A 17,580-nucleotide genomic window follows, 5' to 3' on the forward strand; every position below is an offset into this window, starting at 1 on the left:
TTTACCTGTTGTTTACTTCTGGAGTTGTTTACCTGTTGTTTACCTCTGGAGTTGTTTACCTGTGGAGTTGTTTACCTGCTGTTTACCTCTGGAGTTGTTTACCTGTTATTTACCTCTGGAATTGTTTACCTGTTGTTTACCTTTGTAGTTCTTTACCTGTTGTTTAGCTATGGAGTTGTTCACTTGTTGTTTACCTGTGGAGTTGTATACCTGTTTTTTACCTCTGGACTTGTGTACCTCTTGTTTACCTCTGGATTTGTTTACTTGTGTAGTTGTTTACCTGTTGTTTACCTCTGGAGTTGTTTACCTGTTGTTTACCTCTGGAGTTGTTTACCTGTTGTTTACCTCTGGAGTTGTTTACCTGTTGTTTACCTCTGGAGTTGTTTACCTGTTGTTTAGCTGTGGAGTTGTTTACCTGTTGCTTCCCTCTGGAGTTGTTTACCTGTTGTTTACCTCTGGAGTTGTTTACCTGTTGTTTACCTCTGGAGTTGTTTACCTGTTGTTTACCTCTGGAGTTGTTTACCTGTTGTTTACCTCTGGAGTTGTTTACCTGTTGTTTACTTCTGGAGTTGTTTACCTGTTGTTTACCTCTGGAGTTGTTTACCTGTGGAGTTGTTTACCTGCTGTTTACCTCTGGAGTTGTTTACCTGTTATTTACCTCTGGAATTGTTTACCTGTTGTTTACCTTTGTAGTTCTTTACCTGTTGTTTACCTCTGGAGTTGTTTACCTGTGTTTACCTGTTGTTTAGCTGTGGAGTTGTTAACCTGTTGTTTACCTCTGGAGTTGTTTACCTGTTGTTTACCTCTGGAGTTGTTTACCTGTGATGTTTTCAGAGGAAAGTAACTCTCTTCTTGACTCCTCTAACAGTTCTAACAGATCAGGCCCAAGGTCTGTTCTTATTGGATCTAGTTGAAGCGACTTGGTGTCTGTATTACGTCTGCAATGTCGTTGAAAGCATTTAGTCAGTCAGAGTATTATGTTCAATTACATTCATTGTTGTTTTTTGTGTAAATTATCAGTCTGAGAGACTCTTCTATAAAACAGACAGAGTCGTCTGAGATGATTCAGGATTTTTCTTCGTTATTTCCAAGTGGTTTACTTTCCATATTCCTCCCATACGCCACGTTTATGAGTGATACTTCACAGATGCACACGCACACACACACACACACACACACACACACACACACACACACACACACACACACACACACACACACACACACACACACACACACACACACACACACACACACACACACACACACACACACACACACACCCCTCTGCTGTTTCGGATGTGTCCTCTTCTGACACCATGTTAAATGGAGCTTGATATGATGCTTCGGGCTCAGTCATTATTCCTCATTTGAAAGAATTTCTTTAATATCATTTAAAAGTTAGAGTACATCACGATTCATGGATGGAATTGGGCACTCTTCCTTTTAAATGCCCCTTCACACACACACACACACACACACACATTTTGGCAAGGTGGGAAGTTAGCTCTTGTGGGAAGTTATATTTGTGTGGGAAGTTAGCTCTTGTGGGAAGTTATATTTGTGTGGGAAGTTAGCTCTTGTGGGAAGTTATATTTGTGTGGGAAGTTAGCTCTTGTGGGAAGTTATATTTGTGTGGGAAGTTAGCTCTTGTGGGAAGTTATATTTGTGTGGGAAGTTAGCTCTTGTGGGAAGTTATATTTGTGTGGGAAGTTAGCTCTTGTGGGAAGTTATATTTGTGTGGGAAGTTAGCTCTTGTGGGAAGTTATATTTGTGTGGGAAGTTAGATCTTGTGGGAAGATATATTTGTGTGGGAAGTTAGCTCTTGTGGGAAGTTATATTTGTGTGTGAAGTTAGCTCATTTGTAGGATAAATGTTCTAGCTCCTCTGCCTCTCCTGTAGACCATAGAGAACTGTGTGTGTATCCTGCGTAACCTGTCCTACCGACTGGCAGCGGAGACGTCCCAGGGCCAACAGCTGGGTTCAGAGGAGCTAGACGGTCTCCTGTGTGATGCCAACGGACGTGACGGAGAGACCTCAGGCTGCTGGGGCAAGAAGAAGAAGAAGAAGAAGGGACAGGACCAGGTGAGGAAGTTATACAGAGAGAGAGAGAGGTATCAGGTGGGACGTTATACACAGAGAGAGAGAGAGAGAGAGAGGTATCAGGTGGGACGTTATACACAGAGAGAGAGAGAGAGAGAGAGAGAGAGAGAGAGAGAGAGAGAGGGAGGTATCAGGTGGGACGTTATACACAGAGAGAGAGAGAGAGAGAGAGAGAGAGAGAGAGGTATCAGGTGGGACGTTATACACAGAGAGAGAGAGAGAGAGAGAGAGAGAGAGAGAGAGAGAGGTATCAGGTGGGACGTTATACACAGAGAGAGAGAGAGAGAGAGAGAGAGAGAGAGAGAGAGAGAGAGAGAGAGAGAGAGAGAGAGAGAGAGAGAGAGAGAGAGAGAGAGGTATCAGGTGGGACGTTATACACAGAGAAAGAGAGAGATGCATCAGGTGGGACGTTATACACACAGAGAGAGAGAGAGAGAGATGCATCAGGTGGGACGAGAGAGAGAGAGAGAGAGAGAGAGAGAGAGAGAGAGAGAGAGAGAGAGAGAGAGAGAGAGAGAGAGAGAGAGAGAGAGAGAGAGAGAGAGAGAGAGAGAGAGAGAGAGAGACTATCACACAGTGCAGACACACATATGTGCATAATAAACGTGTTCGTATGTTGATATTAGAACAAAGTGCTTTGGAACGTGCCCCTACCACCTGTATATAATTATCCGGAAGAATTGACAATGGCGATCTCTCCCAATCTGTAACCATTCAACAAACCAATTGGAATACATAAAAAAATTGATATTTCTTAAGTGGAAGAATAACCAACCATGTTACACAACACAGACAGTGCAGAAAGACAGACAGTCCAGGCAGACAGACAGGCAGTCCAGGCAGACAGCCAGTGCAGACATACAGTGCAGACAGACATACAGTGCAGACAGACAGACATACAGTGCAGACAGACAGTGCAGACTGACAGACTGTACAGGCAGACAGTGCAGACAGACAGTGCAGACTGACAGACATACAGTGCAGACAGACTGACAGACAGTACAGGCAGACAGTGCAGAAAGACAGTGCAGACTGACAGACAGTACAGGCAGACAGTGCAGAAAGACAGTGCAGACAGACAGTACAGGCAGACAGTGCAGACAGACAGTGCAGACAGCTTCCTCCAAGCCATATCACTTGTTCACTGCAGGAATGTTCTTAAGGGAATCAAATCAAAAGATTCAAACAGAGAACATTAAAAGATCCTAAACTATTTTAGTATGTGTAAACTTGTGTCTCTCTTTTTCTGTTGGTTCAAACCTTTATTTGTTCTATTTTTTGTGTGTGTGTGGGGGGGGGGGGGGGGTCAGCTTTAATACTGCAGATAGATTGTGGCTTCCATCAGTGTAATTGTCTGCATCATTTCCAATCCTCCACATTTCTTTTGTAAATATACAGTACCAGTCAAAAGTTTGGAGACGCCTACTCATTCAAGGGTTTTTCTTTATTTGTACTATTTTCTACATTGTAGAATAATAGTGAAGACATCAAAACTATGAAATAACACATATGGAATCATGTAGTAAGCAAAAACGTTTTTAAGAAATCAAAGTAGCCACCCTTTGCCTTGATAACAGCTTTGCACACTCTTGGCATTCTCTCAACCAGCTTCACCTGGAATGCTTTTCCAACAGTCTTGAAGGAGTTCCCAAATATGCTGAGCAGTTGTTGGCTGCTTTTCCTTCACTCTGCGGTCCAACTCATCCCACACCATCTCAATTGGGTTGAGGTCGGGTGATTCTGGTGGCCAGGTCATCTGATGCAGCACTCCATCACTCTCCTTCTTGGTCAATTAGCCCTTACACTGCCTGGAGGTGTGTTGGTTCATTGTCCTGTTGAAAAACAAATGATAGTCCCACTAAGTGCAAACCAGATGGGATGGCATATCGCTGCAGAATGCTGTGGTAGCCATGCTGGTTAAGTGTGCCTTGGATTCTAAAGAAACCACTGACAGTGTCACCAGCAAAGCACCTCCACACCATCACACCTCCTCCACCATGCTTCACGGTGGGAGCCACGATGCGGAGATCATCCGTTCACCTACTCTGCATGTTTCTTGGCCCAAGCAAGTCTCTTCTTCTTATTGGTGTCCTTTAGTAGTGGTTTCTTTGCAACAATTCGACCATGAAGGCCTGATTCACACAGTCTCCCCTGAACAGTTGATGTTGAGATGTGTCTGTTACTTGAACTCGGTGAAGCATTTACTTGGGATGCAATTTCTGAGGCTGGTAACTCTAATGAACTTATCCTCTGCAGCAGAAGTAACTCTGGGTCTTCCTTTCCTGTGGCGGTCCTCATGAGAGCCAGTTTAATAATAGCTCTTGATGGTTTTGCGACTGCTGTTGAAGAAACTGGACTGTCGTTTCTCTTTGCTTATTTGAGCTGCTCTTGCCATAATATGGACTTGGTCATTTGCCAAATAGGGATATCATCTGTACACCAACACTACCTTGTCACAACACAACTGATTGGCTCAAACGCATTAAGAAGGAAAGAAATTCCACAAATGAACTTTTAACAAGGCACACATGGTGCTGGTTGAGAGAAAACCAAGAATGTGCAAAGCTGTCATCAAGGCAAAGGGTGGCTACTTTGAAGAATCTAAAATCTAAAACATATTTTGATTTGTTTAACACTTTTTTGGTTACTACATGATTCCATATGTGTTATTTCATAGTTTTGATGTCTTCACTATTATTCTACAATGTATAAAATAGTAAAGTAAACAAAAACCCTTGAATGAGTAGGTGTGTCCAAACCTTTGACTGGGACTGTATATACAATTATATATACTGTATATATATATATTTTAATATATTTCCCTTTATTATTTTCTCCTAACCCTACCACCCCTCCCCCAACTGGAGTAAACTAATAAACATTAACACTTGGCCTTCTACTTCCAGCTTAAACATCTATATACATTTTACAGACACAGTATATTTTACAATAGTTATCTTTTGTTAGTTTTTTTTGTCCCATCCTTAAGCTCCACTCAACCCCTCCCATCTATCTCTGAACACCATCCAGTTTTCATTTCTATTTGCTATATGTTTTTCAAACTTTTCTTTCCTCCAACACACTCCAATCACTACTGCTGCTTAACAATTCACTCAGATGCCTTCCCAAGAACCAATTGTCTGTTCCTCACAAGAAATGAAGGCTTTGTCCCAACAGTTCAACTCTCATTCACTCTACAGTAGTTGTAAACAGTGAAAAACACAAAATGTCTCCAAAAAGTTTTCACCATTTTCAGAAATGTTAGGGCGTATTCTCTTTCCTGCTTCAGTTGTATTTCTGTTTTGAAGATCTTCTATCATAAAACCTCTAGGGGGATGATAATCTATAGAACATGCATCCTGCCTGTAGAGCCTCCACTTGTGAAGATGTAGGGAACTATGGCAGAGTTCTGCTGAAAACATAAAAAGGGGACATCTTTGATTGTTTGATCAAAGAGAAAAGTTGTCTATCTATAGCATATAGAGTCTGTTGCTAGGAGGGTGTGCTGCCTACAGAAGTGGGGAAACATATACATTGCTTATGAACGCCACTGAAATAGCTGTGGAGAAAGAGTACTTTACGGGATGTACATCATGGTATGATTGTTGACCTCGCTCTCTCCTTCCCTATCTTTATCTCCCTTTTTCTATCATCATCATTCCTTACCCCCACAACCTCTCTCCCCTCTCCTCCAGTGGGACGGTGTAGGTCCTCTCCCAGACTCAGCTGACCCTCCTAAAGGGGTCCAGATGTTATGGCACCCGTCCATAGTGAAGCCCTACCTCACCCTGCTGTCAGAGTGCTCCAACTCTGATACACTGGAGGGGGCGGCTGGAGCGCTGCAGAACCTGGCTGCAGGCACCTGGAAGGTATGGTGCTCCATTAGTCTCCTGTTCTCTTTGCAGAGGGGAGTCAGGCTTCCCTCTCCTGTCTGTCACTCTTAAATGCCCCCCCCTCTCTCTCTCCAGTGGTGCATCAGTCTAACTCTCCCCCCTCTCTCTCCAGTGGTGCATCAGTCTAACTCTTCCCCCTCTCTCTCCAGTGGTGCATCAGTCTAACTCTTCCCCCTCTCTCTCCAGTGGTGCATCAGTCTAACTCTTCCCCCTCTCTCTCCAGTGGTGCATCAGTCTAACTCTTCCCCCTCTCTCTCCAGTGGTGCATCAGTCTAACTCTCCCCCCTCTCTCTCCAGTGGTGCATCAGTCTAACTCTTCCCCCTCTCTCCAGTGGTGCATCAGTCTAACTATTCCCCCTCTCTCTCCAGTGGTGCATCAGTCTAAGTGTTCCTCCTCTCTCTCCAGTGGTGCATCAGTCTAACTCTTCCCCCTCTCTCTCCAGTGGTGCATCAGTCTAAGTGTTCATCCTCTCTCTCCAGTGGTGCATCAGTCTAACTCTTCCCCCTCTCTCTCCAGTGGTGCATCAGTCTAACTCTTCCCCCTCTCTCTCCAGTGGTGCATCAGTCTAACTCTTCCCCTCTCTCTCCAGTGGTGCATCTGTCTTACTATTCCCCCTCCTGTTTGTCAGTCTAATCCTTCCCTTTCTCTCGCTCTCTCTCTCACACTAGTTGTGGATCCGTTAGTGTAATTCTTCCCCCGTGTCTCTCCAGTGCTCTGTCAGTCTAACTCATCCCCCTCTATCTCTTGTTGTTGGTCAGTCAATCTAACTCCTCCCACTCTCTCCTCCCTCTCTAGTGGTCCGTCAGTCTAACTCTTCCCCCTCTCCAGTGGTCCGTCAGTCTAAATCTTCCCCCTCTCCTCCCTCTCTAGTGGTCCGTTAGTGTAACACTTCCTCATCTCTCTCCAGTGGTCCGTCAGTCTAACTCTTCCCCCTCTCCTCCCTCTCCAGTGGTACGTCAGTCTAACTCCTCCCCCTCTCTCGTCTCTCTCCAGTGGTCCATCAGTCTAACTCTTCCCCCTCTCATCTCTCTCCAGTGGTCCGTCAGTCTAACTCTTCCCCCTCTCATCTCTCTCCAGTGGTCCGTCAGTCTAACTCTTCCCCCTCTCATCTCTCTCCAGTGGTCCGTCAGTCTAATTCCTCCCCCTCTCTCGTCTCTCTCCAGTGGTCCGTCAGTCTAACTCTTCCCCCTCTCATCTCTCTCCAGTGGTCCGTCAGTCTAACTCCTCCCCCTCTCTCGTCTCTCTCCAGTGTTCCGTCAGTCTAACTCTTCCCCCTCTCATCTCTCTCCAGTGGTCCGTCAGTCTAACTCTTCCCCCTCTCTCGTCTCTCTCCAGTGGTCCGTCAGTCTAACTCTTCCCCCTCTCCTCCCTCTCCAGTAGTCCGTCAGTCTAACTCCTCCCCCTCTCTCGTCTCTCTCCAGTGGTCCGTCAGTCTAACTCTTCCCCCTCTCATCTCTCTCCAGTGGTCCGTCAGTCTAACTCCTCCCCGTCTCTCGTCTCTCTCCAGTGGTCCGTCAGTCTAACTCTTCCCCCTCTCTCGTCTCTCTCCAGTGTTCCGTCAGTCTAACTCTTCCCCCTCTCATCTCTCTCCAGTGGTCCGTCAGTCTAACTCGTCCCCCTCTCATCTCTCTCCAGTGGTCCGTCAGTCTAACTCTTCCCCCTCTCATCTCTCTCCAGTGGTCCGTCAGTCTAACTCTTCCCCCTCTCATCTCTCTCCAGTGGTCCGTCAGTCTAACTCTTCCCCCTCTCGTCTCTCTCCAGTGGTCCGTCAGTCTAACTCTTCCCCCTCTCATCTCTCTCCAGTGGTCCGTCAGTCTAACTCTTCCCCCTCTCGTCTCTCTCCAGTGGTCCGTCAGTCTAACTCTTCCCCCTCCCATCTCTCTCCAGTGGTCCGTCAGTCTAACTCTTCCACCTCTCGTCTCACTCCAGTGGTCCGTCAGTCTAACTCTTCCCCCTCTCATCTCTCTCCAGTGGTCAGTGTATATCCGGGCAGCGGTGCGTAAGGAGAAGGGTCTTCCTATCCTGGTGGAGTTGTTGAGGATAGACAATGACCGTGTGGTGTGTGCCGTGGCCACCGCGCTCAGGAATATGGCCCTGGACGTCAGAAACAAAGAACTGATAGGTAAGACACACACACACACAAACACACACACACACACACACACACACACACACACACACACACACACACACACACACACACACACACACACACACACACACACACACACACACACACACACACACACACACACACACACACACACACACACACACACACACACACACATACATACAGTGGGGAGAACAAGTATTTGATACACTGCCGATTTTGCAGGTTTTCCTACTTACAAAGCATGTAGAGGTCTGTAATTTTTATCATAGGTACACTTCAACTGTGAGAGACGGAATCTAAAACAAAAATCCAGAAAATCACATTGTATGATTTTTAAGTAATTAATTTGCATTTTATTGCATGACATAAGTATTTGATCACCTACCAACCAGTAAGAATTCCGGCTCTCACAGACCTGTTCGTTTTTCTTTAAGAAGCCCTCCTGTTCTCCACTCATTACCTGTATTAACTGCACCTGTTTGAACTCGTTACCTGTATAAAAGACACCTGTCCACACACTCAATCAAACAGACTCCAACCTCTCCACAATGGCCAAGACCAGAGAGCTGTGTAAGGACATCAGGGATCAAATTGTAGACCTGCACAAGGCTGGGATGGGCTACAGGACAATAGGCAAGCAGCTTGGTGAGAAGGCAACAACTGTTGGCGCAATTATTAGAAAATGGAAGAAGTTCAAGATGACGGTCAATCACCCTCGGTCTGGGGCTCCATGCAAGATCTCACCTCGTGGGGCATCAATGATCATGAGGAAGGTGAGGGATCAGCCCAGAACTACACGGCAGGACCTGGTCAATGACCTGAAGAGAGCTGGGACCACAGTCTCAAAGAAAACCAATAGTAACACACTACGCCGTCATGGATTAAAATCCTGCAGTGCACGCAAGGTCCCTCTGCTCAAGCCAGCGCATGTCCAGGACCGTCTGAAGTTTGCCAATGACCATCTGGATTATCCAGAGGAGGAATGGGAGAAGGTCATGTGGTCTGATGAGACAAAAATTGAGTTTTTTGGTCTAAACTCCACTCGCCGTGTTTGGAGGAAGAAGAAGGATGAGTACAACCCCAAGAACACCATCCCAACCGTGAAGCATGGAGGTGGAAACATCATTCTTTGGGGATGCTTTTCTGCAAAGGGGACAGGACGACTGCACCGTATTGAGGGGAGGATGGATGGGGCCCTGTATCGCGAGATCTTGGCCAACAACCTCCTTCCCTAAGTAAGAGCATTGAAGATGGGTCATGGCTGGGTCTTCCAGCATGACAACGACCCGAAACACACAGCCAGGGCAACTAAGGAGTGGCTCCGTAAGAAGCATCTCAAGGTCCCGGAGTGGCCTAGCCAGTCTCCAGACCTGAACCCAATAGAAAATCTTTGGAGGGAGCTGAAAGTCCGTATTGCCCAGCGACAGCCCCGAAACCTGAAGGATCTGGAGAAGGTCTGTATGGAGGAGTGGGCCAAAATCCCTGCTGCAGTGTGTACAAACCTGGTCAAGAACTACAGGAAACATATGATCTCTGTAATTGCAAACAAAGGTTTCTGTACCAAATATTAAGTTCTGCTTTTCTGATGTATCAAATACTTATGTCATGCAATAAAATGCTAATTAATTACTTAAAAATCATACAATGTGATTTTCTGGATTTTTGTTTTAGATTCCGTCTCTCACAGTTGAAGTGTACCTATGATAAAAATTACAGACCTCTATATGCTTTGTAAGTAGGAAAACCTGCAAAATCGGCAGTGTATCAAATACTTGTTCTCCCCACTGTACATACATACATACATACATACATACATACATACATACATACATACACACACACACACACACACACACACACACACACACACACACACACATACACATACACACATACACACACACATACACTTCACAGTGCAGCAGCTCTGGCCACCTCTGGGTTGTCAGTATATCTGAGTGACTGCAGTAGAGGATTCTTCAGTGGTGGCTGTAAATGAAACAGATCAAAGGAGTCAGATGGACTTTGAAACACAGACTGATGGTGAATGTGAAGCACACGGCTAATGGCGGTCTGCTAGTCCCATTGTACAGGCCTCACAAGTCAACCTCAGCACTGAGAGACGGAGCTCAGCCTCTCATTAACACTGCCTTTGTGTGTTTGGGATTTTCTGTGTGTGTGTGTGTGTGCTGCATAGGTGCTTTTTCAGTGACAGCCCATTGATCTCTCTCTTAACATCTGGGCTTCCCGGTGTGCTATCTGGTGTCCATGGTAACCCCCCCCTCCCCATTGATCTCTCTCTTAACATCTGGGCTTCCCGGTGTGCTATCTGGTTTCCATGGTAACCCCCCCTCCCCATTGATCTCTCTCTTAACATCTGAGCTTCCCGGTGTGCTATCTGGTGTCCATGGTAACCCCCCCTCCCCATTGTCTCAGCTGGTTGTCTTCCAGAGCCCCTGGGAATTATCAACCAAGGCTGGTGATTGGCCAGGAACACCCATTGTTACTTAGCTAGAAATTCCAATGGTTGCTATTGCTAAGCCTGGCATTCTGATAGTTGCTATGCTTGGTAGTCTGTTGGTGACTATGGTTGGCATTCTGATAGTTGCTATGCTTGGTATTCTGTTGGTGACTATGGTTGGCATTCTGATAGTTGCTATGCTTGGTATTCTGTTGGTGACTATGGTTGGCATTCTGATAGTTGCTATGCTTGGTAGTCTGTTGGTGACTATGGTTGGCATTCTGATAGTTGCTATGCTTGGTATTCTGTTGGTGACTATGGTTGGCATTCTGATAGTTGCTATGCTTGGTATTCTGTTGGTGACTATGGTTGGCATTCTGATAGTTGCTATGCTTGGTATTCTGTTGGTGACTATGGTTGGCATTCTGATAGTTGCTATGCTTGGTATTCTGTTGGTGACTATGGTTGGCATTCTGATAGTTGCTATGCTTGGTATTCTGTTGGTGACTATGGTTGGCATTCTGATAGTTGCTATGCTTGGTATTCTGTTGGTGACTATGGTTGGCATTCTGATAGTTGCTATGCTTGGTATTCTGTTGGTGACTATGGTTGGCATTCTGATAGTTGCTATGCTTGGTAGTCTGTTGGTGACTATGGTTGGCATTCTGATAGTTGCTATGCTTGGTATTCTGTTGGTGACTATGGTTGGCATTCTGATAGTTGCTATGCTTGGTAGTCTGTTGGTGACTATGGTTGTCTTCTTTGGAACCTACGGGTCAATAGTGAGCTCTTTGGCACAGTGCAGATATGGTCAATGGAGGCATTTTCCAGAACCACAGATCTAGAATCAGTACTCTACAACCAATTCTAACCATAATCATTACGGGGATGAATACAATCTGATCAGTTACAATCTTTACCTACTCTTTGCAGTGTGTTAAATGTGATGGTAGAAGCCATAACCCAGATTGTAGTTTTAACAGAAAGACACCATGTTTTGGTCTGTGCACCGTGAGAGACACCAGGCTGAATAATGTCATCAATTGCAATTTCACAAGAAAATCTATTTCAATTTGTTGAGTGGGTAGTTTGAATACACTTCAGCTCGGCTGTATAACACTGTTAACCTACGGCTCATATTGGCCTTGCAGAGTCATTCCATTGAACCGGAGAGAGGGGGAGTGGGGAGGAAGAGAGAGAGAGGGAGAGAGGGGGAGTGGGGAGGAAGAGAGAAAGAGATACAGAGAGAGAGGGGGGAGAGAGAAGGAGAGAGAGAGAGAGTTAGACCCAACTAAATCATGAGAAAAAAAAGAGAATTACTTGACACATTGAAAGAAATTACCAAAAAAAACAGAGCTAACTAGAATGCTATTTGGCCCAAGTGTACACAGTGGCAGAATACCTGACCACTGCGACTGACCCAAACTTAAGGAAAGCTTTGATTATGTACAGACTCAGCATCCTGACAAATGTATGACCATATTAGAGACACATATTTCCCTCAGATTACACGGAGCCACAAAGAATTCGAAAACAAATCCAATTTTGATAAACTCCCATATCTACTGGGTGAAATACCACAGTGTGCCATCACAGCAGCAAGATTTGTGACCTGTTGCCACAAGAAAAGGGCAACCAGTGAAGAACAAACACCATTGTAAATACAACCCATATTTATGTTTATTTATTTTAACTTGTGTGCTTTAACCATTTGTACATTGTTACAACACTGTATATATATATAATATAACATTTGTAATGTCTTTATTGTTTTGAAACTTCTGTATGTGTAATGTTTACTGTTAATTTGTATTGTTTATTTCACTTTTGTATAATATCTACCTCACTTGCTTTGGCAATGTTAACACATGTTTCCCATGCCAATAAAGCCCCTTGAATTGAAATTGAATTGGAGAGAGAGAGAGAGAGAGAGAGAGAGAGAGAGAGAGAGAGAGAGAGAGAGAGAGAGAGAGAGAGAGAGAGAGAGAGAGAGAGAGAGAGAGAGAGAGAGAGAGAGAGAGAGAGAGAGAGAGAGAGAGAGAGAGAGATTGATAGCTCTATGGGTGTGGTTGAGTTTATATGTGAGAACCACAGGAGATAAAGCATAGATGTTTAAATGTGACATGAGTTTCATTAAGATTGTTATAGTTAAACAGAAACAAAGTCTACAGTATAAATACCATGTTCTATAATGAAGGGAAAAAGCAACATGCAACCATTTCAAAAGATGTTACTGAGTTACTGTTCATGAGGAAATCAGTCAATTGAAATGAATTCATTAGTCACTATTCTATGGATGTCACATGACTGGGAACACAGATCCTGTTGGTCACACATACCTTAAAAAAACGTAGGGGTGTGGATCAGAAAACCAGTCAGTATCTGGTGTGACCACCATTTGCCTCATGCAGCACGACACATCTCCTTCACATAGAGTTGATCAGGCTGTTGATTGCGGCCTGTAGAATGTTGTCCCACTCCTCTTCAATGGCTGTGCAAAGTTTCCGGATATTGGCGGGAACTGGAACACGCTGTCGTACACGTCAATTTAGAACATCCCAAACATGGTCATTGGGTGACGCGTCTGGTGAGAATGCAGGCCATGGAAGAAGTGGGACATTTTCAGCAGATCCTTGCGACACGGGGCCGTGCATTATCATGCTGAAACACGAGCTGATGGAGGCGGATGAATGGCACGGCAACGGGCCTCAGGATCTTGTCAAAGTATCTCTGTTCTTTCAAATTGCCATCAATAAAATGCAATTGTGTTTGTTGTCTGTAGCTTATACCTACCCATACCATAACCCCACCGCCACTATGTTGCACTCTGTTCACAATGTTGACATTGTGAGCTCGCCCACACGACGCCATACACGCTAGGCTGTCTGCAATCTGCCCAGTACAGTTAAAATCAGGATTCATCCGTGAAGAGCACACTTCTCCAGTGTTTGTGCAGACATTCTTCAGTTGTGCAAACCCACTGTTTCATCAGCTGTCCGGTTGGATGGTCTCAGACGATCCCGCAGGGGAAGAATCCGGGAGGGGGAGGTCCTGGACTGGAGTGGGATATGAGCATGTATGAAAAAGTAATAGCAACGGGTAGCACAGAGAATACCTATGTACTGTATAGAATACCTATGTACTGTGTAGAATACCTATGTACTGTATATAGTACCTATGTATTGTATATAGTACCTATGTACTGTGTAGAATACCTATGTACTGTATATAGTACCTATGTACTGTGTAGAATACCTATGTACTGTATATAGTACCTATGTATTGTATATAGTACCTATGTACTGTGTAGAATACCTATGTACTGTATATAGTACCTATGTATTGTATATAGTACCTATGTACTGTGTAGAATACCTATGTACTGTATATAGTACCTATGTATTGTATATAGTACCTATGTACTGTGTAGAATACCTATGTACTGTATATAGTACCTATGTACTGTGTAGAATACCTATGTACTGTATATAGTACCTATGTATTGTATATAGTACCTATGTACTGTGTAGAATACCTATGTACTGTATATAGTACCTATGTACTGTGTAGAATACCTATGTACTGTATATAGTACCTATGTATTGTATATAGTACCTATGTACTGTGTAGAATACCTATGTACTGTATATAGTACCTATGTATTGTATATAGTACCTATGTACTGTGTAGAATACCTATGTACTGTATATAGTACCTATGTACTGTGTAGAATACCTATGTACTGTATATAGTACCTATGTATTGTATATAGTACCTATGTACTGTGTAGAATACCTATGTACTGTATATAGTACCTATGTACTGTGTAGAATACCTATGTACTGTATATAGTACCTATGTATTGTATATAGTACCTATGTACTGTGTAGAATACCTATGTACTGTATATAGTACCTATGTACTGTGTAGAATACCTATGTACTGTATATAGTACCTATGTATTGTATATAGTACCTATGTACTGTGTAGAATACCTATGTACTGTATATAGTACCTATGTATTGTATATAGTACCTATGTACTGTGTAGAATACCTATGTACTGTATATAGTACCTATGTACTGTGTAGAATACCTATGTACTGTATATAGTACCTATGTATTGTATATAGTACCTATGTACTGTGTAGAATACCTATGTACTGTATATAGTACCTATGTACTGTGTAGAATACCTATGTACTGTATATAGTACCTATGTACTGTATAGAATACCTATGTATTGTATATAGTACCTATGTACTGTACAGAATACCTATGTATTGTATATAGTACCTATGTACTGTGTAGAATACCTATGTACTGTATATAGTACCTATGTACTGTATAGAATACCTATGTATTGTATATAGTACCTATGTACTGTATAGAATATCTATGTATTGTATATAGTACCTATGTACTGTGTAGAATACCTATGTACTGTATATAGTACCTATGTACTGTGTAGAATACCTATGTACTGTATATAGTACCTATGTACTGTATAGAATACCTATGTATTGTATATAGTACCTATGTACTGTGTAGAATACCTATGTACTGTATATAGTACCTATGTACTGTGTAGAATACCTATGTACTGTATATAGTACCTATGTACTGTGTAGAATACATATGTATTGTATATAGTACCTATGTACTGTGTATAAAACATATGTACTGTATAGAATACCTATGTACTGTATATAGTACCTATGTACTGTATAGAATACCTATGTATTGTATAGAATACCTATGTACTGTATAGAATTCCTATGTACTGTATATAATACCTATGTACTGTATATAATACCTATGTACTGTATAGAATACCTATGTACTGTATATAATACCTATGTACTGTATAGAATACCTATGTACTGTATATAATACCTATGTACTGTATATAATACCTATGTACTGTATATAATACCTATGTATATAATACCTATGTATTGTATATAATACCTATGTATTGTATATAATACCTATGTACTGTATATAATACCTATGTACTGTATAGAATACCTATGTACTGTATATAGTACCTATGTACTGTATAGAATACCTATGTACTGTATATAATACCTATGTACTGTGTAGAATACCTATGTATTGTATATAATACCTATGTACTGTGTAGAATACCTATGTATTGTATATAGTACCTATGTACTGTATAGAATACCTATGTACTGTATAGAATACCTATGTACTGTATAGAATACCTATGTATTGTATAGAATACCTATGTACTGTATAGAATACCTATGTACTGTATATAATACCTATGTACTGTATATAATACCTATGTACTGTGTAGAATACCTATGTACTGTATAGAATACCTATGTACTGTATAGAATACCTATGTATTGTATATAATACCTATGTACTGTATAGAATACATATGTACTGTATAGAATACCTATGTACTGTGTAGAATACCTATGTACTGTGTAGAATACCTATGTATTGTGTAGAATACCTATGTATTGTATAAATTACATATGTACTGTGCAGAATACCTATGTACTGTATATAATACGTATGTACTGTATAGAATACCTATGTACTGTGTAGAATACCTATGTACTGTATAGAATACCTATGTACTGTATAGAATACCTATGTACTGTGTAGAATACCTATGTACTGTGTAGAATACCTATGTACTGTATAGAATACCTATGTATTGTATAGATTACCTATGTACTGTGTAGAATACCTATGTACTGTATAGAATACCTATGTACTGTATATAGTACCTATGTACTGTGTAAAATACCTATGTACTGTGTAGAATACCTATGTACTGTATAGAATACCTATGTACTGTATAGAATACCTATGTACTGTGTAGAATACCTATGTACTGTGTAGAATACATATGTACTGTATAGAATACCTATGTATTGTATAGATTACCTATGTACTGTGTAGAATACCTATGTACTGTATAGAATACCTAAGTACTGTGTAGAATACCTATGTACTGTGTAGAATACCTATGTACTGTATAGAATACATATGTACTGTATAGAATACCTATGTACTGTATAGAATACCTATGTACTGTGTAGAATACCTATGTACTGTGTAGAATACCTATGTACTGTATAGAATACCTATGTACTGTATAGAATACCTATGTACTGTATATAGTACCTATGTACTGTATAGAATACCTATGTACTGTATAGAATACCTATGTACTGTATATAGTACCTATGTACTGTATAGAATACCTATGTACTGTATAGAATACCTATGTACTGTGTAGAATACCTATGTACTGTATAGACTACCTATGTACTGTATAGAATACCTATGTATTGTATATAATACATATGTACTGTGTAGAAGCCATTCTAACCATCTATCAAGCGGAATGTGTCTAAGACAGTTTTTGGTTCTCCTCGTCATTGTCAAACACCGTTGTGTTTATTCTACCTAGGAACATTACCTGGAGAATATCTCCTTTTCCCCACTAACTTCAGAGTTGTGTTTATTCTACCTAGGAACATTACCTGTAGAATATCTCCTTTTCCCCACTAACTTCAGAGTTGTGGTTATTCTACCTAGGAACATTACCTGGAGAATATCTCCTTTTCCCCACTAACTTCAGAGTTGTGGTTAAGTCCGGTGTTATCCGCGCTAAATGGGTGTGTCATTGGGAATTGCAGTGTTGTTGTTGTGGTTAAGCATTGATGGAGCAGTAGTGATTTTAGATTAACACTGTTTGGTCCAGACAATTACATTTTTATTCTCACAGCCATGGGAGTACTGTCCTCGCTTATCATTATCAGGAAGGATGATGAAGAGAGGAAAGTAAGAGAGGGTAAGAGGAGAGAGAGAGAGAAAAGAGGGAATGAAAGAGAGAGAAGGAGAGAAAAACACAGAGAAGGAGAGAGAAAGAGAGCAGGAGAGAGAAAGAGAGAGGAGAGAGTGAGTGAAAGAGAGAGAATATGAGAGAATGAGAGAGAAACACAGAGAAGGAGAGA

The 17,580-nt window shown here is 42.2% G+C and overlaps 1 protein-coding gene across 1 annotated transcript in view; it reads left to right on the top strand.

Moving 5' to 3' along the window:
* Positions 1 to 17,580, top strand: part of LOC139531541 (catenin delta-2-like) — a 571,014-nt gene that overhangs the window by 475,102 nt on the left and 78,332 nt on the right. Inside the window, exons 17-19 of the mRNA XM_071328059.1 lie at positions 1,903 to 2,085; positions 5,799 to 5,972; positions 7,969 to 8,119. Coding sequence (XP_071184160.1) covers positions 1,903 to 2,085; positions 5,799 to 5,972; positions 7,969 to 8,119 — 508 coding nt within the window. The remainder of the gene's footprint in view (positions 1 to 1,902; positions 2,086 to 5,798; positions 5,973 to 7,968; positions 8,120 to 17,580) is intronic.

The sequence above is a fragment of the Salvelinus alpinus genome, chromosome 10 (assembly GCF_045679555.1).
Source record: "Salvelinus alpinus chromosome 10, SLU_Salpinus.1, whole genome shotgun sequence".
In the NCBI taxonomy this organism is placed as follows: Eukaryota; Metazoa; Chordata; class Actinopteri; order Salmoniformes; family Salmonidae; genus Salvelinus; species Salvelinus alpinus.